Raw genomic sequence first — 24,739 nt, 5'->3', positions numbered from 1 at the left:
ATCAAACGCCTGCTTACTGGACTGAGCCAGCCATGTACCCATCTTGAATCTTTCAAAAACAAATTCTTATTTGCTTTTTCTAGAAATATATGAAAATGACTTGCAGACAGACCTCAAGCCCCTCTATCTTAATCCTTTATCATCTCCTAAGAAATAGGACAAGTTTTTACATAGCTATGGCACAAATGAATTCATGAAATGTAATATTTTCAGTATTTTTTATTCATGAATTTAATATTGATTCCGTGTTCCTCTGACCATCCCGGTATCTCTACTGCAGGCGCCCTAGTTCAGAGTCAGGAAGGACACTCGTTGACTCTATTCTCCTTTATTCTGATAGAGTTCCTCGGTCTTTCATGAGACTGACATTGGTAAAGGGAACAGGTACACAGTCTTATAAAATGTCCTGCAATTTGAGTTAGTCAATTTGTCAACCTCAAGATTCAGGGTTTGCAATTCTGGCAGAGCTGCACAGAAACGGTGTGTGCTTCCCAGCAAGTCCCCCAGAAGGTCCCGGACGGCAGGTTTCTCCACCGGAAGGTACCTTTTCCCCCTTTGCAGAGTCACAGACATCCTATGGAAGGGATGTGCGCAATGATTCTAACAAACACGCATGGTTTTGGTACCGTTGTTGTAGTTTTATGGTTGCAAAATGGTGGTTTTCCTACCTCTCTTGGCCCTCTGTATTTACCAGGTACCCTGCTGCTGTGAGGAAGGGCCTAGAAAAATGCATCCTAGGATCCTGTTCCCTCTCCTCCTCTTCTTTTCCCTCCACCTGGAATGCCTTCCAGCCACCCCGCCCCACCCCGGGGCCAATCCTGCCCTCCTTGAAGCCCAGATTCAGGGTCACCCACAATAAAACCCTCATTCTGCCTTCAACCAACGTGGGCTGCAGCCGTCTGGCCTCCTCAAGCCCCTCAAGCCTCAGCCCAAAGCTGCCTCCCGTGGCAAGGTTCCCGCACCAGCTGGCCCCGCGCAGTGGTTCTCGAACGTTAGTCCAGAACCATCTGGAGGGCTCGGTAAACCACAGACGCCTGGGCCCTGCACACGGGGAATCTGACGTTCTCCCCAAGTAACCCACTGGCTTCACAGGATTGTCTGTCCTTCGGATCACATGCCAAACACAGGCTGGTGGGGAGCCTCGTCCATACGGGAACCCAGGGCGGTGGAGGCTGTGCCGACAGGGAGGGGGCACCGTCCCAACACGTGCTTCAGGGGAAGGGAGGGGCGCGGGGATTATTATACGTTTGGGCTGTGTGCCAACTTGGGCAGAAACGACTTAGCTTCTTAGCTACTTAGCTCCCCACTACCTAGAACAATGCCTCACTCGGCAGATACTCAAGATACATTTACTCAGTGAATTAACCCTTAGATATTTTACTGTTCACACGTTACAGGGTAAAAGAAGGCCCCAAAGACCATAGGTGCTTGCCTGAGGTCACATGCGACCGAACGGCAGCACCTGGTGTAAAATCCACGTTGCCACCACCGCGCCACATAGTGGGGCGGCAGGTTCGGTCTCCTTTCTCTCTCAAGTCTCTGATGACCCTCTGTTGTCCTCAGTTCTTAGAAGTTTCTGAACTCTGTGGAGGGCAATTTGGGAACCTCTACCTCGGACTTTATCACACAGATGTGCTCCCACAAGTGACAGTTACATATGGGCAGAGTGTTGTGGTTTTCCCCTCTCATGACAGGCCTGGGCTAGAAATTAACTCCGCGCCCAGCCCCGGAGCACTGCTCCGCAGGAGTGCGAACGTGGTCCTTGTGGGTGCGGTGGAGCAGTAGACGGCCCTGAAAAGTAGGGAAGCTCTCCAGGTTCCAGCCGGACAGCTGGCTCAGGTGCAGTAAGGTGTGCAAATGGAAAAGATGAAAAATGGAATACAAGTCAGAGGCCGAGTGTGTTTTCCATCATTTGAACTTATTTTATTGATATTCATTAGAGGATGAAATCGTATTGTTTTTTGATGCAGTGGTTGCACAAGGTTGATGGTGAGCTATGCTAAGTCCTGCAACCTCTGGGCGGCCGATTTCCTCACCGGGATTTCCTCAGTGGTGGTGGTGGCCCCTCTCCGAATACACCAAGTGGTCCATCAGTTCGTGGCTTTCCTACTTTGTTATTCTACCTACTGCTTTAAAATACATTCAAATAAAAAATTTCCTTGCAGTGAGTGCACGCAGACAACCAGGAGGAGGGCTGAAAACACCCCGCACCCTCGTGTTCTGAGAATAAATAATCTAAAATCGGGGCACTGACGTTTGCTCCTTTCAGACTTTCTCAGCGACGCTTTGGTGGGCGTCAGTGTACACGGAGCCGGACACGTCTGGGGAGGGGTGGGGCGAGGCGCAGGGGTGGGGCCGGGGATGATTTCATCTGCCTGTGATGTGACCTTCCAGGAGCGGCTGGAACGAAGGGCCGAGGGGCCCGAAGGGACAGCACGGTCCTCGGGCGCGGATAAACAAGTCACCTGCTCGGACTGGAATGCCACAGCCACGCTGTGACTGAACCGGACAGGAGGGTGGATGGTTAAAACACAGCACACATAAATAATAAATAAGAGTTCCGGACTTTGTCAGCGACGCCAGCAGGACCAGGCTCCCTGGTTCACGCGCGGCTCTTGCCACAGGCCCCTCCATCGCTTCCTGAACGGCGGCACAAGGAGATACAGGGTTCGGGGAGGGGGCGGGACACGACGCCTGATTGTAGCCACTGGGCGCTGAGATGCGAGGGCACAGGTGTGGGCGCTGGACGCCCGCATCCAGACCATGGGCGTGATGGCGCCCGGGCGGACCTCGGGCCCCAGGAAGGACGGGAGCCAGCGGGACGCCCACGCCTCCCTCCCCCATGACCCGGTGTGGTAGTACATGTGGCTGTGGGTCTTTTCACTTTCACTGTTGACGAATTCCGCTCACAGCCTTGCCCCCTCCCTCCTTTCCTTTTAATCCTATTGTCAGAAGTGTCTCGGGTCTGGTCCCGATTGGGTTGTGACACTGGGTCCCCAGACTCTGCCGCCATCTCGGTAGCGGTCTGGTATATTGGAAACCGTGTGACATCAGGGTCCCAGACCCACAGGACAGGGGCTGTGACTTGCCATCTAGTACCATTACTTCGCTGCATATAAAAAACGGAAAACGAAAGCCACACGCAGAACACACGGGGGACAGGGCACTGCAGGAGTGTGAATACATTCTTTCAGGTCAGACGTCCGGCCTGACACACGATTACAGGACACAGAAGGGGGACTCAGGTAGAAGGCATGGGGAAAAAAAAGTCCCACCTCAAAAAAAAAGAAGCCACTCTCCTTTGAAGCAGAGACGGTCTTGAGGAGGCCGGGCCACCCCTGAAAGAAAGAACGGCCCCCCAATCCCGAAAGCTACATCAGCTGCGTGTGGCACAGCCCGAGGCCCCCGCTTCTTCTGCGAGGAGCAAGGGGAGGCGTCCGGCGACACCAGGGGCAGAGGCCTGTGCCCCCTGCCAGCTCGCAACGGACAGCCCCGGGAGCCGGCCACGGATTCACTGGTTTCCTATCCATAGGATAAGAATGCACTTGGGATTTCAGTGCTTCCCAGAGGAGGAGAAAGGGCCACCCGCCTGCCCCTGTCCCCCGGCTGCACAAAGTCCCAGTGACAGCGGTGACGGCGCCAGGGCCCTTCCCGTGGGAGACGGAGAAAGGGCAGGGTGGACACAAGGTCTCCGAGTCCTATGTACACGCTGTGCCAAGTGTCCACTCTTCCCCCATGAGGCACGAGGTTGATTTGTCTAGCTCAAGAGGGGAGGGGCGGAGGAAGAGAGAGGGAGAGTGTGCAGTGCAGGGGGGCGGGAGGGAGGCAGGAGCAAGGCTGGCCTCCTCCAGGGGAAGGGCCCCCCTCCCGTCCTCACCGGAAGCTAGTTTGTTTGGGGAGCTTAGCACCCATCAAGATGCCCGAGGCGAGAGTCACGGGGGCCTTCATCTGCATGCTGGACCCCACCATGGTGGGGAAGCTGCGGTTCCTCCGGATGCCGCTGGCGAGCTGCAGCCCGCCGATGGCACTCGTGACGCTGGGGCACCCGAGAGGCAGGCCCTCAGGGACCAGGCCTCCGGGCACGAGGGCCTGGGTGGGGCCCGGGGGCCCGCAGAGGAGGGGTCCCTGGTCCTCAGTCAAGGCGGGGACGTGGGCTCGCCCTGAGTTCACCACTCGGGCCACGCCGAGCCTCCTGACTTTGTCCACGAGGTTGAGGTTGGAGACAGACACGTCTGTCTGGCTCTCGCTGCTCCGCACGCTCTTCTTCTCCCTCACCTCCCTCAGGATGGAGCTGGCAGGCTTGGACGCCAGGAAGTTGTCGTACGGAGGGCTCGTGCACTTGAACTCGAAGGAGGGGGGGGAAGACGTGGGTGTCTGCATAGGCGAGTTGGGGGGCGTGGAGGGGATCGCCGCCATCCTGGGCGCGTAGGCGTGCAGGAGGGAGCCCCGGCCGGCCCGGTCCCAGCCCTGGGGGTGGTAGACGGCCGCGGAGATGCCACGCTCCTTCAGCAGCCACACCAGCCCCAGCGACGTGCTCATGGTGGTCGTGGACTCGCGCACGTTGGTGAAGGACTCGGCCAGGCTCAGTCTCCGCGGAGTGCACGGGGTGGCCACCGGCGTGGACTTCAAGTGGCCGGCGCTACCACAGGCTGGAGTCGGAGCCGAGTTAAGGCTGATGAGACAAGACAAGAGGTCATTCCTCGGGACATTCCTGTGAGCCCCATGAAAGGCTGGTGGCCGGCCTCCTGCCGGAGTCCAGGGGGGACTCCCCCTCCCAGGCTCCCCAGACGCCTCTTCCCACGTGGGTTCCTCCCTCCCTCCCTCCCTCCCTCCCACGAGGGGCGGGCGTGGGGGCAGAGTTAAAGTTAACAAACCGCACGTGATTCCCTGGTCTCAGCCCCAGAGGGTGGGGATAGCTGTCCCCTTTGCAGGTGACGAACGAAACTCAGGCTCAGAGGTTAGGGGGCTTATCCAGTGTCACGCTCTGCTATTAACTGGAAGACTTCGGACTCGAGCTCAAGTCTGGGTGACCCCAAAGATGGGGGATAGGGGGAGCCCTTCGGCAGAGAGGCTTTCTTTCCCTACCAGAGTACTCAAGGTCCAGGGTTCCTTCCCAATGGCTACTCCCGGGAGGCAGGAAGTTAACCAGGACTATGGGATCTGAGGGCTTATCCCGGGAGTGGCCCCAGCAGGTGGGGCGTCCAGGTGGGGGGCCTTCGGGTGACGGGCACACAGGCTGAGGGTGGGCATCGCCTCAGCAGCAGACGCCAGCCTCCTGACCGCCACCATCGCGTCCTTCCCCCTTGCACCGCGCTTCCCCTTGGTCCCCGTTCCGTGGCTTCTGCCTCCACCTCCGTGAGTGGAGTGACAGGGGCAGGGGCAGCTGGGTCACATCCAGCAGGCCTGCATCTAAGGAGCTCCCCGGAAAAGGCTCACAGGATGTGTGAAACCCGTGTCGCCCAAGGAAGGCAGGATTCCTTCACCCACTTGTGTCCTGCTGGTGGAGGACCCGCCGTGTTCCAGAAGCGGGGTCTGGCATAAAGGGTGTGGGGACAGACGGGACAGCAGGGGCTGCGGGGGACACACACTGCTGTCTGCCTTAACTTCAGGAAAGGCCCTCCCTTAACAGCGGGGACAGGGATGGGGCCAGGCCACAAAGGCACGGGGCCCTTCACAGGTTCCGGATAAACCACTAAGGGCAAAGCTGCGTGCCCTTCCGTAGTGTTATGAGCCCTGCCCTGGCACCTACCCAGGGACAGGGCAGGGGCTGCCGGTGCCCCCGGAGCAGGCCAGCTGGGTGCCCCCAGGAGCCGAGGGCACGGAGCCCTCTCCCCCAGCTTGGTGGAAGGAAAGCCAGACAGATACCTTGGACAAGACGCCAGCGAGGGGCACGGGCAGGAAGGGGCATCGCTCTGGAGTAGGTCCCAGGAATGACCTGAGTGGGGGGCCTTTTGCTGGGGGCGGGGGGTTCACAGCAAGTCCGAGCCAAGTCCCTTGGCTGCGCACTCGGGGACCTTGCCGCCGGCTGGTCCGCGTGAGGTGAGAAACCCAGAGCAGGCCCATCTCCGGCAAGCTCAGGGGTAGGGGTGCTGGTGGGCCGGGAGCGCTCTGAGGGACACGAGATTAGGGGCCACAGCAGAGTCCTGCGGTTAAGAAATGGATTCTTCAAGAAGCCCAAGTGCGATTCTACAACACTGATCTACAAGCAATCGGGGGCAAAAACAGCGGGGCCTTCAAATCTTTGATTTTGTCCCACGCCTGTCAGCCTTTCAAACCCAGGCAGAAAGCCTTCCTGGCTAGTGAGTGCCCAGGTCTGTCCCGCCCCGTGGACCTAGGGACAGGGACAGGACTGCCGTTTTGAGTCCTACAGCTTCAGACAGCAGGTCACCTCGCGGAGAGGCTCCAGCGCATGGCAAAACCACAGGCTCTCCCAACACTGAGCCGTGGGTGGGGGCGCCGCGCTCGCCAGAGGCAGGAGGGGGGTCAGAGACGACAAGCTGAAACGTAGACCCCCTTCTGCCGGGAACTTGGGTTAGGCCCATGTTAGTGCCGGCACTCGGCTCAACTGAGCGTTTAGAGGGGTTAGGGGCGTCCACTGTCAAGGCCACGTTAGCCAGGCACAACCGCAGAGACACATCCTGGGTTAGTGGCGGCCACACGTGCACACACAGCCCCCTCCAGTGGCCCTGCCGGGGCAGGCACCGCTGGCGCCGGGCTCACCCCTGCCTCGCCCGCGGGCTCCCTCTCTGCCCTACATCTCCTTTCAGCTCAACGGGGCACAGGGCCGCTTCGCCCCTCCGTCGTCCTCACATGACCTGCGGAGAATTATTCATGGTTTGAGGCGTTCCCGGGGTGGCCGTGCCCTCGAGCTGGCCCGGCTGGCCTCCCGCCCTGCCTGCGTCACCTTCCACTCGCCCAGCGTCTCGCTCGACTGCACCACAGAGAAGGGGCTGGGGGGGGTCACCTCAGCACGTGCAGGGAGACGGTTTCCCTTTCCACTGGAAGCTGTGCAAGGCCTGACATCCAGCCCGGCGGACCCCCCCACCACGCCCTCCAAGCCCCCTTGCCAGATGGTGCCAGTCCCGGTCGCTTCTCAAAGGCACCAAAGGAAACCGGACCGTGCTGGGCACACCGTTCGGTCTTTAAGTCTTATCATTTCAGTCACTGCAGTGCGGCTGTGGTGTGTGGTTCTGGTCTATTCCAAAGGCCAGCAGCCTCCACAAGGCTCAGGCACTCCACTCTGTGGAGGAACTCCAAGCTCTCCCGACACACTTCGGGAGAAAATCCCAACCGAGACGGTCCTACGGACTGTGGGAGTGCCAACTTCGGCTAGTCAGGGAGGGATCATGGTCAAAAAGGCGCCTAGAGTGGGTCCTGGTCTCTCCGTGCTGGACCTGAGTCAACAAGGGCCTCAACTCAAGAGGGAAGACGGGACCCCGAAGAGCAGGCGCTCCGAGACGCCTCAGCCGGCCCGAGCTGGTTTTGAATGAGCGTCTCTACTCCGACTCTTCTTGCCCCTAAGTCCTGCAGGAGGTGGCCCAGCCTCGCCCCGCCCTTCCCCACCCCGAGAACGGGGTCCCTTACCTTGGCGTGACCCTCGTGAGTTCATCGGAAGGATGCAGGATGCGACATGTGGTGAAGGTGAAGGTGGAGTTGGTCTGTGACATGCACTTCCCAGGGTGGTGTGCTGGATCGGGGGGAGGGGACAGAACATATTCCTTGCATCCAATAAACCCACGAGAAAAGTAAAATCCCAGCATGGCTCTCAGTGGACGTAAGAAGCGATGAGCCGCCTTGGTACTAGATCTGGGCGCGGAAGCTGTAATGCGCGTGTTCTGGGACGGAGGTGGTCTTTCAGAACTCACCACCCACTGGAGCACCGGTGTGCAGAGCATCGAATTGCAGCTTCCGGCCCAGTCCAGACAGGGTTCCCCATCCGCGCTCTTTGGCCAGTAGTGGATCCAGTTTGAGGAGCTAATGAGCCCTTGGGGGCAATCTGGTTTCCCGCCCTCAGGGGTCAGAACCGGCTTCCTCCCTGTGGTGTTTCACACTTCTTTTCACTGGCAACGGGTGCCAAGTTCTGCCAAGGAGAGGGGCAAGGTATGGGGGCAGGGCAGGGCCTTGCCACCTGGACAGGGGGCAAGGCTCACACGGCCCCCTTTCCTGCGTCCGCGGAAAGGGGCTGGGGAGCTGGCTCCACTACTGGGTCCGTGTGGGCGGCGGGGAGGGACACGGGACGTCAGCTGCCCCAGCAACAAGGTGGGAGACTCCCGGAGCCTGGGGACGTCCCCAGCTCCGGGATCAGGTGCGGTCTGACACCCAGCAGTGTGCGCCGCCCCTGTCCCCCAGGCCACTTTCTTGCCGTCTCCAGGATGTCTGATTTCTAATGAAAATGAAGTTGTCCTCCATGTGTGTCCTTTTAAAGCTCCAAGGAGGTGTTGTTGAGGCAGCTGAAGCCTATGATTTGGGGCAAAGTAAATCACAGAAGCACTGGGAGCATGCATCAGGAGGCCGGCGAGCGGGAATGAGAGATCGCGTCTGTGGGAGACATCATGATTGTAGGGGTCACCCTCGTTCATAACTCAAATGCAAAAAAAAAAGAAAAAAGGAAAAAAGGGGAAAAAAAAGGAAAAATGAAAAAAAACCCGATGCTGCTGATAGCATGCACAGTGCAGTGCTGGGAAGCCCCCTCGGCCCCCCACCCTGGCCCAGCCCGCGCCCCTCTAGCAGCTCAGCCCCCCAGAGACCTCTTGGGGGGGGAAACACATTTGGTTTTCAGAGGCATGAGCACTCTGGAGAGTCAAAAGGCTGCGAACTAGAATCTTCTAGCTCATTATGGCGAGTTTCCCCTTGGATTTGACAAAAAGTAAAATAGAAGAGATTGGGGGCCTCAAACCTACAGACCCACACACAGCTGACTGTGCCTTTAAAAACCCCAAAAAAACAAGGAAACAAAATAAACCCAGAAACCAGAGAAAACAAAAACTGATGGACACAGGCAAACTGAAGGCAGGCAGGACAAGGCCAGCGCACAAAAACGGTGGCAGGGACCAGGGGCGCAATCTCAGACTGCTCTGCCCCATTACTATGGGCCAACCCCTCTCTCTGGGCGCAGGCAGGCCCCGTGGCCCCTGGTGTGGCAGTCGGCCAACCCTTAGCCGTGGGCGGCACTGGGCAGAGCAGGAAGGGGCAAAAACACACATGAAAACAGCCTTTGCAAATCTTTGCTTCTCAACCGATGAACATGACTGCTCAGGAACTCAGGTGACTGGAAAATCATGGCCAACAAAACAAAAATGGGAGAAGCTATGAAGAAAAGGCAACCAAACAATCACGATTCTCTGGCTGCAGTAAGATCTAGCCACAAAAGCAACAAAAGGCCTCAGAGAAGCATCCCAAATAACAGACGTGAGGGGTTATTTGGGAGGGAGGGAAGAAAGAAAAATGCAGGAAAGAAGGGTAATGAAGACAAGCAGCAGAGAGAGAGATCACCTTAAGAAAACAATCAGAAGCCAGGCTGGCTCTATTAGGAGTGGTCCCCATTTAAACCCACGGCCAGAAAATCAAATCAGAAGGGCCCAAAGGTTCGCCCCCCACCCCCCACCCCCCACCCCCCCGCCCCGGGCCATGTGTTGGATCTTCCATTGCGACAGGTGGTGCGAGATGGGCATTTCTAGAGACACGTTGGCATCAGCAAAAGCAGCACCCATCTTCAACAGATGGGTCTGGGGACAGGAAAAGGCTGCTAAAATTCAGAAGTCATCATTCCCCAGAAGCAACGGACAGGAAGATCAACGGGAAGGAATCAAAAGTGCCAAGCCAGAGGGTCGGTCCTCCGAAATACCACTGGGACTCCTGGCCCCGCTCTCCGCGCTTCACCACTGCCTGCCGGGTCGCTGCGGCGCCTCCCTTCCTTGAGACACAACACAGAGATAGTGAGTCGCCTGAGGCCTCCGCTGTCCCCCACAGAGCAGGGCAGGCTGAGTCCTAAAGCCCTGCCAGCAGGAGAGCGAGTTCTCCCACTCAGGGGCAGCGGGCAGGGGTGTGGGGGGCTCCCTCTTGGAGTCCCCAGTCCCCAGGGGACACCAGGACCCTGCCTCAGGGGCTGTGTGTTCACCTCCCACTGCCCACCTGGGGCCTCCGAGGGCAGGTTTCTTGGGTGTAACGCTCCGGCTTCCTACTTGCCGGGAGAGCACCAGGTGGGTTAGTGTTCGCACTGAGGACCTCCATCAACATCCCCTATCCTCCGTTACTTCTATCTGCCCCGTTACTTCTATCTGCCCCGGCTTCTGACTCTGCGCAGGGCCCTAATCTATCAGAGAGGACCTCTAACCTAAGTTAACCCTTGATCGTCCAGGGTCTGTGTTGGTGACCTACGTGCAGGTGGCTAGTGCACACATCTGTGTTTCCGCAAACATGCCACATGCAGGGCCGGGCAGAGGAGGGCTTTCCGGGGCCGAGAGCCACCCTGCTCGCTTGCTCTCTGATCGGACCTTGGTGTGCTTCCCACCTAGAGCAGGTGCACTTGGTAAATGGTTCGGACCCCTGAGGTCCTCTGGGGGGTGGGGAAGGGTGCCCAGGACAGACGGGAAAGCTGGGTGCTTGGGGTCTTGCTGCCGCAGCCAGTCACAGGGTCCCCTGAGCTGGGGCCTCCTCCCTGCGCGGCCTTGAGACCACACCAGGGATTGTGCACACCTGGGTGATCGCTGCATGGGGGGCTGTCTGGGCCTCCCGGGGACGGGCGGGAAAGCCCATCGCTCGCCCCGTGGCCCCCTGCTCTCCTTGTGAGGAGTGCACAGGTGCACAGAGGAGGCTGGGTCACTCTGGCGGGGACATGAGGCATGACCAAGACTCTGCCGGTCTCCCACCCACATGGTGTGATTTGCATACACTGACTCCTGCTTTCAGTCAATCCGAATGGCGCTTTCCTGCCCCCACACCGCAGGCTGGGAACGTGCTGGGCAGGACAGAAACTTCCCTGTCCAAAGGCCATCCTGGCACCCCGTCCTTAAAAGACCTCTCACATGAGCCCACACAGGTGCCAAAAACTACACCTGCACCCAGAGAATTCTATGAGGAGTTACAAAATTCTAAGGGGCTACACCTGGACCAGGCTGCTTCAGAGGGGATTTCTGAGGATGGAGAAGCCTGGCCGGTCCACACACCCGAGCTTTTTGTCTGTTTGTTTCTTAACATGAATAACTTTAAAAAATTATTTTTAAGTTTATTTATTTTTGAGACAGAGAGCGACAGAGCATGAGTGGGGGAGTGGCAGAGAGAGAGGGAGACACAGAACCGGAAGCAGGCTCCAGGCTCTGAGCTGTCAGCACAGAGCCTGACACGAGGCTCGAACCCACGAACCGTGAGATCCTGACCTGAGCGGAAGTCAAATGCTTAACCGACTGAGCCACCCAGGTGCCCCATAAATAACTTCTTAAAAATCAAAATTACAAACACATCGCCAAGTCCTGGGAAAAGAGGGCTCTGGATGCGCTGATAGCTTCCATATTCTCTTCCCCACTTGGCATGTGAGGTGGCCAAACCTATGTAAAATGAACAAGATGCCTCCGAAGTTTTCCTTTTCTTAATCTGAACACACGGTGTGAAGCTGCTGCCGCGGATCTGCTTCTCGATTTCTAGGAACTCGTTCACCACTGCTCACACCCGTGTTTTCTCTCCCAACAGCGGTGCCCACGGGCCGGCCTTTCCTATCTGAGCAAAACCAAGCCCACAGAAGATGGAAACCTCTGTCCATCCAGCGTACAGGCCTGGCTTGAACGAAATCCTAAGAGCATCTGTACCTGCTCTGGTTTTGTTTTGACCTTCCCACTAGAGTCCAATGGCTTTGTTACTTTTTGTTCAAGAAGTCATCACATCTGGGGGGAGGGGAGGGAGGCGGACAGGTGTTTGCCTGTTAGCAAGTTGCTCATTAAAAAAAAAAAAAAAAAGGAAAGAGCAATGCTTTCAAATTTTTCCTAAAAGACTAAAATGTCAGGGCGTAGGAAAATGCTTTAGAGAGTTTTTTCATCACTTCTTTATATAACTCTGCCCATGAATTTTTCTGGGGGAAAAAAATTTCATAATGAGTTCCTGGGGGAAAAGCTCCAGATAGCTTTCGTGTGCCCTGTGATTCATCATCAATGTAAGTACTGTGTCTGGGGCTCACGTGGCTCTAACAGGGGTTTTCCTCTGGAGGGTGAGGGGGTCAACAACAGTTTGATACAGTGGTGCATTTTCTCCCTTTAAAAAAAAAAAAAAAAAAAAAGATGAAAGTGATTTGAAGCCAAATCGTGGCACAAGGTGGTATTTTCTAAACCCTTAGTTCCCGGCTGAGCATGGCCCCTAGTGCTGCCTCTCAAGCACTTCTTCACTGTAGCCCCTCGTCTGTCACCTGTCCCTGCCGCTCAGCAGAGACCCCCCCCCCCCCGGCCCCTGCTGCGGCCCCCCTCTGCAGAGATTTTTACACCACACAAAAACTTTTCCTGATTTCTAGACCACTTATTTTTGGTTCCTGCAAAATTAAAATAATTAAAAGTCCATTTTTCCCTTCGCACCAGGCTGCCTATTCCCCGTTTCATCTAAGGAGGGTGTGATTTAACAGATGAACAATCTCTCAGCATTTCAGGCAGGAAGGTGCAGAAGTGCCCACAAGTGGCCCTTAAAATATCTTCTGGGAAAAAAAAAAAGGGATCTTTTTAAAAGAATTGTGGTTAAAATGTCAAAGGGGCAAAATGCAAAAGTCTCTTTGGATCCTTTGGGTGCCAACAAGGCTGGGCCCATACCTTGTCCCCGCTTCTGTGGCGGACGCCCACGCCCTGGCTAAGCGGCACCCGCTAAGCACCTTCCAAACCGGTTCAGGAGCGCACTTCCCGCTCCCACCACTAGGTGGTGCCGCGGACACCGCATCCCACCGTCCACACCCACCTCAGGGCTCCTCCACTGGGCAGTGCCAGCTCCCTGACCTACTCCAGCAGTCCGCGTGGGGGCCCCCCTCCCCAGCACGGGAGGACTCTCCTACGGTTTGCAGAGGTGGGGGTGCCGCCCAGAAAGCACTCCGGAAGGGCAGGCTCGTTCAGGAAATTGTAAGCAGGGATGACTGCAGCTGTTGGTTTGGGGAGGAGTCAAGGACCTCCTCTTCGTTCCTTCTCCACCTCCTGGTAGCCGTTGGCCTGTTTTGTTCTGGTTTAATAGGTATCCTGAGCAAGAGCACGGGGCTTCCTTAGCATCGCCTAACACGGCTGGTGTGAGCAGGCGTCCGCTCTGTCCACAAGCACCAAACTGCACCGGCTCCAGAACAGAGGCGGAGCTGGGAATCTTCCCCAGAGGTGGGCATGTGTCTCAACTCTCCGCGGGGAGCTTTACCTGCACCTGACGGTCTCTGAACCGAAGGAGCTGGGCTTCCCTTCCAGACCCATCAGGCCCCCACAGCCCGCTCTCCCTCCGGACCCACCTGGGTCCTGGGGCAGGAAGGACAGGACTGCGGGCCTTTGCACAAACCAGCCCCTGCCCCACTCCCACCACATGCTGAGTAACGCTCAGCTGCTCCTTTCCTCCACAGACCCCACCTATGTGTCAGGTAGCTCCTGGCCTCTGCCTGGGGTGCAGGGGTGTGGGGGGCAGGTCCACATGCTGCAGCTTCAGGGGCTTCCAAGGGCTGTTCTGACCCAAGGTGATTTTTGCCTTCAATGCTTGCTTTGGCACCTCAGCCAGACAGGCCACCAGGACTGGTCTGAGCCTGCTCTAGGGAACTCCATCCCCCGCCTGAGTGGCCTCCGTGTGGAGGAGCATGAAAAGAAACGGACCCTCCCTTTCTTCTACTCGCTTTCATCCTACTTCGTGCTCCCCTCTACGGCTCACAGCATCCAAAACAATTCAACCCGATAGTCCAACCATCTACCGACTTAACTGTGTGGCTTTAAACTCTGATCGTAATCCTTTCCCACGTGCCCGGCTCTTCCCCACAAATAAATACCTAAAATCCAGAACACGGACAGTGCAAGAGAAGGACTGTTTGAGAATTTGTGCTTTCTGTAGGCGTTAATATGCAAAATGTCCCTGGAAAAGTAAAACTATAATCTAAAACCTGTTTTAAACAATCCATTTTAATCATCTAAATTATTTACAAGTAACAAGGAATCACGTTTTTTAAGACATGGGATTATAAAAATCAGCCAATAATGATACAATAATGTATTAAAATATATTAATTTATTTTTCAGGACTCAAAACCTTTTCTCCAGGAGCTAACAGGCTCTAGATAAAAGTGCCTAACATGCAAGTCTCCCCAGTTTCTTCCCTTAGGAATAGTTGCAAGAAAAAAGGCTAAACCTTCCGTCTTCAAAGTATTCCCAGCCGGGAGGACTCCCGGGGCTGTGACGTCTGACGACAGAAAAGCCTCGGCATCAGGGGACCTGGGGGCTCAGTCGGTTAAGTGTCTGACTCTGGGTTTCACCTCAGGTTATGATCTTACAGTTTTGTGAGTTCAAGCCCCCCCTGTGCTGGGTGCACAGAGCCTGCTTGGGATTCTCTCTGTCTCTGCCACTCCCCCATTTGTGCTCTGTCTCTTTCAAAATAAATAAACTTATAAAACAAGAGAAACCCTATGCATCCGGGACAGACCAAGGCAAGGACCAGATCAGCTCAGATACAAATCCCAAGGCGAACCGTACCCTCGTCCTTCCTGCTGAAGCTGTGACTCCAAGACTACCTAATGTCCCTGGGGCCTCTGGGGGGATTTATTTCGTGACATGCTTCTTACCTTCCAGTCACTCCCAGGAGAGAGGAAGGAGCCAATTTGTACCGAACCCTCTGAGCACTGAGCTTTTACCACCTCTGACCCAGCAGATGAGCCCGGCGAACTCTTGTCTAAATGACCAGCCCTTTCCTAGGCTACCCTCAGTGAGCTACAGAATTCTTTTTGAACACAAGCTTCTGACCTGGGATCCCTCTAAATTTCAACTATAGGTGTGTGTGCCTCTCCTCAAAGCTGCTGGGGTGAATTTGCTGCAGGTTCGAGGAAGGAGGGAAGAAGCGATAAACAGTCTTTGCTGAGGGGTAAGGAAAGTGGTCAGGACTCATGTCCTCATAACTGGTCCCCTGTCTCCCTCTGACCTCCAGAAGTCCTTAGCTGACTTGGTAAGTTTTATTCCTTCTGTGTAACACACTGCGTGCTGCCTCTTTACACTTGTAGCGGGACAGCAGGGACAGGTCATCACAGCTGACGTTGACTCCTGTATCTTCCGTCCCACTGATCCCTGCACCTCTGTCTGCCTTCCGGAAGGACAGTGGCGCTCGGAAAGGGAGGCAACGAGACCACGGCTGGCCTCCCGTTCTTACGTGTGGAGATATTCAGTATAAACATGTTCATTCCCCGGCAAACTTAACCTGATAACTGCTAAAAAAGAAAAAGTAAGCAAGCCATAACGCTACGTGCTGAGCCAATCCCTTCCACTTGGTGATCCCTCTGAAGCTGACGTCAAAGAGAAAACGGAAAGCTGGGTACGCAGCCACAGGCGACCGAGCTCTGCCCGGGAGGCGCCATGGCGAGCCGCAGCTCTCCCCGGGCCTGTACTGTGCGGGGAGGGTGGCCTTCGTGAGTCACAGAGACGCGTGTCCTCTCCTCAAGCCTAAGGACCCGGGGATGCCACAAGGATGACAACACTGGTAAATTCGTCTTTTCCTGGGTCTCTGCCCTGACCGCACAGGACAACTTCCTTCCTGTCTTCTCAGCACTGCAGCTGGGAGTCCCAGGAAGCCTGGGGGACACGGTGACCGCGTGACCCCGCAGTTCCAGGACCCCGAGCCCGAAGCGCTTCACCCCGGTGACGCCTCGGGTGTGAATCTGCACGCTCGTGGTCACATCTTTAAAGGGGCCGCAGGAGGTGGGTCATCAACCAGAGATCTGGGGTCCTCCCTCTGGAAATGCTTCCAACCTGGGACCTCTCTAGATGTCATCGTCCTAGGGTTTGTTGGGTTAAGGAGCACTGCTACGACACTTCTTACAAATCCGCTCTGGGGACGCTTGGGGGGCTCAGTCGGTTAAGCAGCCGACTTCGGCTCAGCTCAGGATCTCACAGTTCATGGGTTCAAGCCCTCTCTCTCTGCCCTTCCCCTGCTCATGCTGTCTCTCCCTCTGTCTCTCTCTCTCAAAAATAAATAAAAACATTAAAAAATTTTTTTAAATCCGCTCTGACCACACATGTAAGCTGGAAGGAAAGCACGTATACCTTCCTCCAAGTCAGAAACGTGAAAAGGCTGTTGCATCTGCCTGTTGTCTGAAATCCTGAACACCTTCGGGGCTTTGCCCTATTCGGACGCTCCGTGCAGGGCCAGGTTCTCCCCTTCACCCCGCGAGTGACCCCACGCTCCTAATTTCCCCTTTAAAACACCCAGCTGTGCTCAGCTCAGTTTGGAAACCACCGCAGGACTTGAGAAATCTGCCCCCCGCCCCAGACTCGGGGAGAGACCCAGAACAGGAAGAGGGGAGCTGATGTGGGGGGCAAGCGGGGGCAATCCACTTCTTTTTAGCAGCCTTTCCTGCTCCCGTTGGGAGCCCCGCGGGGCCAGCGCCTCCAACACGGGCGGGGGCCACGCCCATTTGTTACAGGAAGGAGGCATCAGACTCTGCGTTAAAAACCACACCCGCACAACGGGAATGTTTTAATCGTCACCCACACAGGCGCGCGGAAGCTACAGACAGAGAGCCGCTACGGACGGTGCTCGGAACAGAGGTGAGAATGGCCCAGAACTCGGCCTCTGGAAAGGGGGCCCGGTTTACAGGACTCATGGCGGTGCCCTCACCAGACCCCTCCTCCTCCTCCTCCTCGGCCACTGGCGGCTCCTGCATCTCCTCTGGGAAGGCCTGCGGCCGGCGTGGGTGACTTCTGCCGCCTGAGACAGTCACGCGGGCTGGGGACCCCTCACCTGAGGTCTCTGGGTGCTGCACTGGCGTGGAGGTAGCTAGGCCCGGGAGGGGAAGGCGGTCACCTGTGTCGTCTTCTTCAAAGTCATTAAGGCAGTACACTTCGTCCAGGTCAACGTCCAGTGTCCGGAAGCCCTTGGTGACCACACCGGGCCGGGGGTCCAGGATGCCCCCGAGGTGGGGCTGGGCCAACTGCTGCCAGTGGTGGAGGGTGGCGGAGCCTTGCAGAGAAAGGGCAGAGAAGGGGGCACAGGGAGAGGAGAGGGTTAGGCTGGCGGTCCGAGCTGGCGGCTATCACCACCCTCAGAGTGCGGGGCATGACCCGGGGTGGGCCCTGAGCCCAGGACACTGGCGGGCGGCCCTGGCCCTTGCTCCTGCAGGTCGGGCGGTCCCCTCGCCACGCCTGGGAGGGGCACCAATGGAAGGAATCAAAGACGAAGCTTTTTACAAAGTGAAATGCAAGCCACATGGCGTGGCAAGGATGCCTGGTGACAGACTGTTTTAGCCCACCCACTGGCAATCCCCCAGTCCAACCCTGTGTCCGCGCAGGAGCGGGAGAGGAAAACAGTAGGCAAGACCAAGTACCAAAGCGGGCAAGGAGTGCCGATTCTACGCCAAGTGCACACGGAAGCAGAGGCAGAGTAAGGCAGGTCAACCTGGGGCCCACAACACGAGAGAAGCAGAAGGCGCCCAGAGAGACAGGCGCAGGCACGACCGTCGCCGCCTTCCCGATCAGGGTCTCTGTCCTCTGCCAGCAGCGCCGACAGGCTGCGGGTCCGGGGGCGACGAGCATGTGAGGCCACACCGAGGCCTGAGGCAGAGGAGCAGGCGATCTCCCCCGTGATACCAGAGCCCGGGACTCGGAGGGCACGGTGCGAGGCCTGTAATAACCCCGGGCCATGTCCCCGAGGACCTCGGGGTGACGCGGTGCGCATGAAGCAAAGCGTTCCAGGAACAAGGGTGCTCAGCCAACCTGGGCTGAGAAGGCTTCCTTCGCGTGCTGCTCTGTCCTGGGACGCTGCCCAGTCCGTTGGCCTTTTGAAAAGCAACCATTTTCCCCTTTGGAACATTAATTACACGGGGCGCAGCCCAGGTAAGTCGGCCCGGGAGCTGGGGGTCTATTCCCATTCTACGGATGAATAAGTGAGGGGCCAGCAGCTCAGGAAGCAAGAGCAAAGAGAAGGAAACCGGTGGCAGGCACGGGGTCCGGGGTCCAGTCCAGGAATGTGAACTGCGATGCCCCCTTTGAAGGGGGCTCCTGACCCTGCGGCGTGCCCCACAAGTGGGCCACCTCCGGCAACCTCTGGGCAGAAATTTCTGAGGAAGCGATCCCGGCCACTGGGTGGTGAAAGGATTTCATATGTGGGCAGTTTCAAATTCACTTAAAAGACAAACATCGGACACGCTGCTGATACGTGTCTAGGACAGTCCCCGGACACCCACTTGGAGGTCTGCCCCGGCTCTAACGGCGACCTGCTTACCCTGAATCTATTGCATCTACATAGAAAATATCCTCAACGCAAAAGCAGCAAGAACACAGAGGCACGCATGACGAAAGAGCGTCACATCCCTGCTCTCTCAGTAGGGGCGAAGAGACGCCTAGAGCAGCTCCCAACCAGGGACACCTGGGAACATCCAGAGACGCTTTTGGCACAGCTGTGGGGAAAGACGGAGTGCTGAGGGCCTCTCCTGGGTGGAGCCAGGGCCAGCGATGCCCAGGACTAACCCCACAACACAGAGTGACCCGGCCCTCCGATGTCAGCAGGGTGGAGACTGAGAGACCCTGGCCCGGAACCGTGCTCTCTATTCTCAGACCCTTCAAGAACCCGGAGGCGCCACGGACTCTATCCCCCAAAGCAGCTCACATGCGAGGGGCAGTGTCAGGGCTGGGCAGATCCCGAATCCTAGACGCTACAGCCTCTTTTTTTTCTTAGCTACCCTGGACTGCGCATTCCTGTAAAACAGTATTACATCGACTCGCTGCTCTGATCCCCCCGACGTGGGAGCTGAGGTTCACTGAAGGTGGGCAATCTTCCAAAGTCCCTGAGTGGTGGCACGGCCAGAGGTCAGGGCTAAAGGCTGGTTCTCACACTGCCTGCCCCGCAAAGTCCACGGCTGTGCAAACAAGGACATCGGGGCTGCAGCCAGGAACCGGGACGAAGTGGGAAGCATAAATGGTGGGCGGTAAAAGTTCTAGGTGGCTGTCCGAGGCCCCTGCCAGGAGACGCGCACACACGGCTGCTGGCAGAATGTCGCAAGCCACCCCTGGAGACCCCATTCATAATACCTGCTGACCCCTTGTCCGTGGGCTCACCGGACACACAGCCCGCAGCCCGGCAAAGCACAGCACCGGGGAGAAGTCTTAACAAGGTCCTGTGGCTTCCAGCTTGGGACAGCACATGCTGGACAGCATGATGGCCAATCCTCAGGCACAGAGCGGCCACGTCACCTCTGCTTTCGGGAGGGGAAGAGAGTTAACGGATCCTGGCAAGCGAAGGGCCATGTCAAGAAGGTCCTCATTCTTCTGAAAGGGGCTGAGCTGTTTATGACGCCCTGGGAAGGAACTCGGGGAGGCGGGGGTCTGGGCCCGGACAACCTCCCCATCAGCAGAGTATCTGTTCCACTGTCTGTTCAACAGCCCGCCCTCATCTCTTCCCACGCCAGCCATGGGCTCGAGAGAGAAACAAGGTTCCGAAGGGCCTGCTGTTTGGAATTCAAGAAGCTGCAGACGGACAGATGGATTTACCTTTCCTGAGCTCGCAGAGCTGAGGGAGCTTACTGAGACTGCAGTGGAAAGATGATGCTGAAATATGCATCCTTCTTGGATTTCCAGCCTGTCTTGGGCATCTCCTACTCACATAGGAACGGCCAGCCTTCGCCGAGCACTCACTGCGTGCCAGGCACTCCTACAAGGTCTGCATTTATGAACTCGCTTCTCCATCATGATTGCCCTGCCATCCTCACTTTAGAGCGGAGGGAACTGAGCGCAGGAGCATCGCGTCACTGGCCACAGACTGCAACCCTGGCTAACCTGGGGTTCAAAGCCATGCTGGCCCCGGGGCCATTCCCCGAACCACACACACTGCCTCTCGGCCAGCAGTGAGGACGCCCACCGGGCGTGAGTTCTCAGAACTCAGGTCAGTAACACCCCTCACTGGCTGTTCCAATCCTCACACAGGGGTCTTCCGTCCTGCAAAACTGACTGTTAGTGAAAGCCTTCACCACCTGTTACCCGAGTCACATCAGGCTGTGGGGCTCACAGACCACTTCCGTTCCTGCCTGGTTCTGAGGCCAACACCCGGGCAAAACAGCGCTCCCTCACTCCCCAGCCACTGCCTGTGCCCACCAAGTAGGAGTTTTTCCAGTCTCCTGGCTGCCCGAAGTCCTGCCTTGGATACAGATGGAGGACAAATTAAAAATTAAATAGGAACGGCATCTTACTCAGAGCCTCGGCTGCCTCACTCCTGTCCTCCATGCCCCCGCCGGGCCTCCTCGATTTGTCAAGCACAAAGCCAAAGAATCACTGCCCTATTAGCCCCCTGCCATTGCCACCCCCACCCCCACCCCCACCCGCACAGAAACAAGGCTGGGGGCAGGGAAAGGGAGGAACTTCCGCGCTCCTAGTTGGCACCAAGATGAAGCTCTATGAAACGAGGGTACCGACAGCAGGGGAAACAATTATGGTCGCCACACCTTTCCTTCTGTTTGCTTTCCCTCCACATCCCACTGCTCTGACTACAAGTTTTTGTATCATCGGAGGAGAAGAAAACCAAATCCACTTATGTCAGAGGAGTACCTGGGGCTAAGAGTTAAAACTAATCTGTTGGATAATGTGTGGCTCAGCTTAGAAATATGCGCTGTCCCCTAATTACATACTTCCTGGTTTTGGGGGAAATACCATCTTGGTTTTAATTAATCACAAAGGAAGAGCAAAATGCTGGGGGGCAAAATACTGCCCAACTCAGCTTTTTATTGCAGGGCTCTCTCTCCTCATCTGAAAAGTTTTGTTTGGTCTTCACCTGCCTAAAACACCTAAGGTAAGATGAAAGGACTAAGTGCTCACCTTACACACCGAGCCCAGCTATCCTGGCGGACACCACCGAGCAGACACCCAGATGCATCAAACAGGTAAGGGAGACACAGATGGGAGACGCAGATTGGCTACCTGCCAGGACCCCAGCCAATCTCCAGGGGCCTCACCCGGGCACGGTTACCTGGGCCACTGCGGATCAATGGGTCCTATCGGCTTCTGAGCACGGACACGGATGATGGAAGAACACGGCCCCAGCACCACACTGGTCCTTCCTGGTTCTCAACACCGGGAAGGCTACCCTCTAGACCTGAGCTGCTGCAACAGGGACAAGTGTGGCTCAAAAAGGTAACTGTCTAATGTCACCGAGATGCGCTGCACCCAGTAGCAGGTGGACTTCTGGTCAGCACTGCATCTTATCATATGAAACACAACTACCCAAAAAATAATTGAGGAGGGGAGGAAAAAAGGAAATACTGTATCTGAAACACCTAAGAAGTGAGAGAACTACAAAACGGAGGACAGGGAGCTCTATCGTGAGGAAGCATCACAGTCTGCGGTGATAAGACAGGACTTCATAACGGGGGTGATTCAGCTTCCTGGCGAGCAGGGCAGCACCATCGATGGACTCACCTAGCAAATCTAATGGGATTTCCTCTTAGTCTATTGACACAAAAATACTGCTAAGTCACAAGATTAAAAGAAAGAAAGAAAGAAAAAGAAAAAGATGAAGTGGTTGAAATAAAATTTTAATAACCTCTTCCCGCAATATGCTTGGAAAATGAATCCAAAGACATATTCTTAGATGATCTGATGAAGTACAAAGTCAAATACAGAAATCAGACAAAATAGAGATGATCATTCCAATGAGCTTTAAGAGACAAAAGAGAAAAAAAGAAAAGAAAGGCAGAAAGTAAAAATTGCAGAAATGAAAGATTTTATTGAAAGAAAAACAGACATAATTATGGATAAGGAAACAATCACCAAGCTCACAACTGAATAAACAATTTTAAAAAAGAATGAGCCATCCCTTTTCTGAAATCTAATAAGGGCCTAAATTATACAATTAAAAAATAATCACGAAGAAGGAACGCCAGCCCGCCCTCTTCCTTCCTTTGAAAACCATAGGACCCAGGAAGTCTTAGGTCTTTAGCAAGCACACCCTCATTACACAGCACACACTCCAACAGGGGGGATACTGCCTGCAAGGGGTCGGAAATGGGTTCTTAAAGGGTGAAAAGAATCCTAATCTTTTGAGGCAGAGAGCAGAGATATACCTATAGTACATCAATAGTGTATCTGTGGTATTAAATGGTAGGGGTGGCAATTAAGAAAATATGTCTAAAATGCCTCCATAAGCACATAGGTCTAAAGTGATAAGTGCAGCCTCACCCAGATTCTGATCAGGCTTTGTATCAGAAATGTAACACAGGGGCGCCTGGGTAGTTCAGTCGCTTAAGCGTCAGGCTTCCGCTCAGGTCATGATCTCACGGTTTGTGAGCTGCAGCCCCACATCGGGCTCTGTGCTGACAGCTCAGAGCCTGGAGCCTGCTTCCGATACTGTGTTTCCCTCTCTGTCTGCTCCTCCCCCATTTGTGCTCTGTCTCTCAAAAATAAACAAATGTAAAAAAAAAAAAAAAAAAAGACATGTGATACAGAACACCCTCTAACATGCCCTCTCATACTCACATGGGCTTCCAAACCAAAGAAGCCAAAACTGAAAAATACCAACACTTGGTGACTCTTGCCAGGGCAGTGGTAAGTAAGGGCAGGGCATTTCCTGATGCCGAGAGGACAGACAGAAAGGAGGTGGAACCTGCCAGAAGCTTAATCATCTGGGGCGCCCCTGGACCTGAAAGGTAGATGGCCCCTACTAAAGGCAGGCCTAAGGAGTTCGACCTCCTCCTTCCACGTCCCCTGCCCAGCCCCGGAAGCGCAGAGCCCCGCCCAGAACACACCGGGCGTAGGGGAGAGTCACGCCCCCTTCCCTGGAGGCTCCAAACAGCACGCATGAGCCCACAAACTGCACATCGCCTTCACGTAATTGCTAAAAAAAAAAAAAAAAAATGCTGCTACTTCCGGCGCTGCTCTGCGTCCCTCCCCGACGCCTGTGTTCCCGCGCTCATCAGACCCTGGGCGTGACTGGTTCATTTCCGGTGCCTCGGCAGGGCCTGGCCTCCCACGAGGCGTCCCGCCGAGGCTCTCCCTGCAAAGTCGAGAGGACTCGGCACCGGCACCGGCGTCAGCCAGCGTCAGGAAGTGCCGGGCTCCGGTCTCAGGCCTCCAAGGCCAAGGCCGCCCGCCTGCGCCGCCGCCCGCCCGGGTCAGAGGAACTCCACCCAGCAGCGCGCGAGGCTGTCCCGGAAGAAGAAGGAGTAGGCGCTGCCCAGGCCGCCCGCCTGCCGGTGGTGGAGCAGCGACCACAGGCGGTCGCCGAGCAGGGTGGAGAGGGGCCGAGGCCCGCGGTGATCACCTTCCAGCGGCTTCACGATCTGCAGTTTCTCGGGCAGGTAGGAGCGGCTGCCGAAGGACATGCCCGAGAAGCCGGTGAACTCGGAGAAGCGGGAGTGGGTGCCGAGGGACATGATGCTCTCCGTGGGCGTGAGGGAGCCGCTGAGCAGCTCGCCCTTCTCCGCCAGCTCCCGGAGCTTCCGCTCCTGCTCCTCCTCGAAGAACCTCCGCTCCGAGAGGTAGTTCTCCCGGCGGAGGGACAGCCGCCGGAGCGCCGTCTCCAGGTCGTGGGAGCCGGGGGTGCCCGGCGTCCCGGGCTTCTTGGTCCGCTCATCGTTCCTGCAGAAGGAGGGGGTGGGGCTGAGCGTGGGGCACCGGGCGCGGCACAAGGTGCATGTGGCAGGGACCGTCTTACTGCTGCGTGCCCAGATCGGAGGGGCCGCAGGACGTAGGGAGGCTGACAGGGCAAAAGCTGAAATTTAGGCCAGAATGGGGACGTAAATGACTGCCGGGAAGAACTAGTGCCCTCTGCTGGGTGTTTTGGGAGGTAGAGGGGGAGCACTAAGGTGTGATGAAAATTTGCACACACTACATTAAAAAACCCTGTTGCTATAAACATCTCCCCCATAAGCCCTTAGGAAGAAGACTTATTTGGGCTGAAGGTTCTAGTTACCAGAAGGGCCACGGGTTCAAGGGGCATTTCTTTGTCCTCTTGAATTAAAAGAGCTGTTCGAATTAAGCAGTTTCCCCTCTGACACAACCCATCGGAAGAACCAATTTTATGATCATTGAAAGAATGGACAACACAGCTCATGTCTGTGTGTGTGTGTGTGTGTGTGTGTGTGTGTGCACCTGCGCGCACAGGGGTGGGTCTGCAGGGCTGTAGGACCAAGAAGGCCTGCCCGCTGCTGAGGAAGCCCCACCCCACAGACATGAGGTGGTGACAGGCCCCTTGGAGGGGGCCCAGCACCCCACCTTCCAAAGTAAACTAGGCTCTTGCCAGGAGACAGAGCCCGAGTCCTCCTCTACTTCAAACATCCAAGCTACCAAACAGCTCATGACACATATGTCTGTTCTGCAGCCCAACAGTGAAGATTAACAGAGAAAAAAACTCATCCCCTCCCCTGCAGCATGTGACAGAGAAGCAGACTTCCTGTTGTACTCCTTTAAAGCTGCCGAAAATACCAGAATCAAGAACGGGTGTAAGTGCAGAGCATTGTTAACCCAGATGAATACACTGAAAGGTCTAGACTTTCCAGGTGACTCCGTATCAGCTCCCTCTTCTAAGGACTGAACTTCCTCTCTAAACGCACTGCCTCTCCCCAAAGCAGCCAGAT

General features: G+C 56.1%; 1 protein-coding gene across 8 annotated transcripts in view; it reads right to left on the bottom strand.

Annotated features, from left to right (window-relative positions):
• Positions 1–1,897: 1,897 nt before the first annotated feature.
• Positions 1,898–24,739, bottom strand: part of TRAK1 (trafficking kinesin protein 1) — a 120,737-nt gene continuing 97,895 nt past the window's right edge. For 3 of the 8 annotated variants that reach the window (XM_029940495.1, XM_029940489.1, XM_029940491.1), the window contains 4 exons: positions 23,425–23,741; positions 16,801–17,142; positions 7,585–7,687; positions 1,898–4,672 (listed from right to left, as the gene is read on the bottom strand). In XM_029940495.1, coding sequence (XP_029796355.1) covers positions 3,874–4,672; positions 7,585–7,687; positions 16,801–17,142; positions 23,425–23,741 — 1,561 coding nt within the window. In that variant the 3' untranslated portion in view covers positions 1,898–3,873. Of the gene's footprint in view, positions 4,673–4,844; positions 6,816–7,584; positions 7,688–16,800; positions 17,143–23,424; positions 23,742–24,739 lie in introns of those variants that run through there. The other 5 variants (XM_029940490.1, XM_029940493.1, XM_029940492.1 and 2 more) reach the window with 3 other exon arrangements.

This window comes from Suricata suricatta, chromosome 5, assembly GCF_006229205.1.
Source record: "Suricata suricatta isolate VVHF042 chromosome 5, meerkat_22Aug2017_6uvM2_HiC, whole genome shotgun sequence".
Taxonomy (NCBI): Eukaryota; Metazoa; Chordata; class Mammalia; order Carnivora; family Herpestidae; genus Suricata; species Suricata suricatta.
This window is presented reverse-complemented; position numbering and strand designations above follow the sequence as displayed.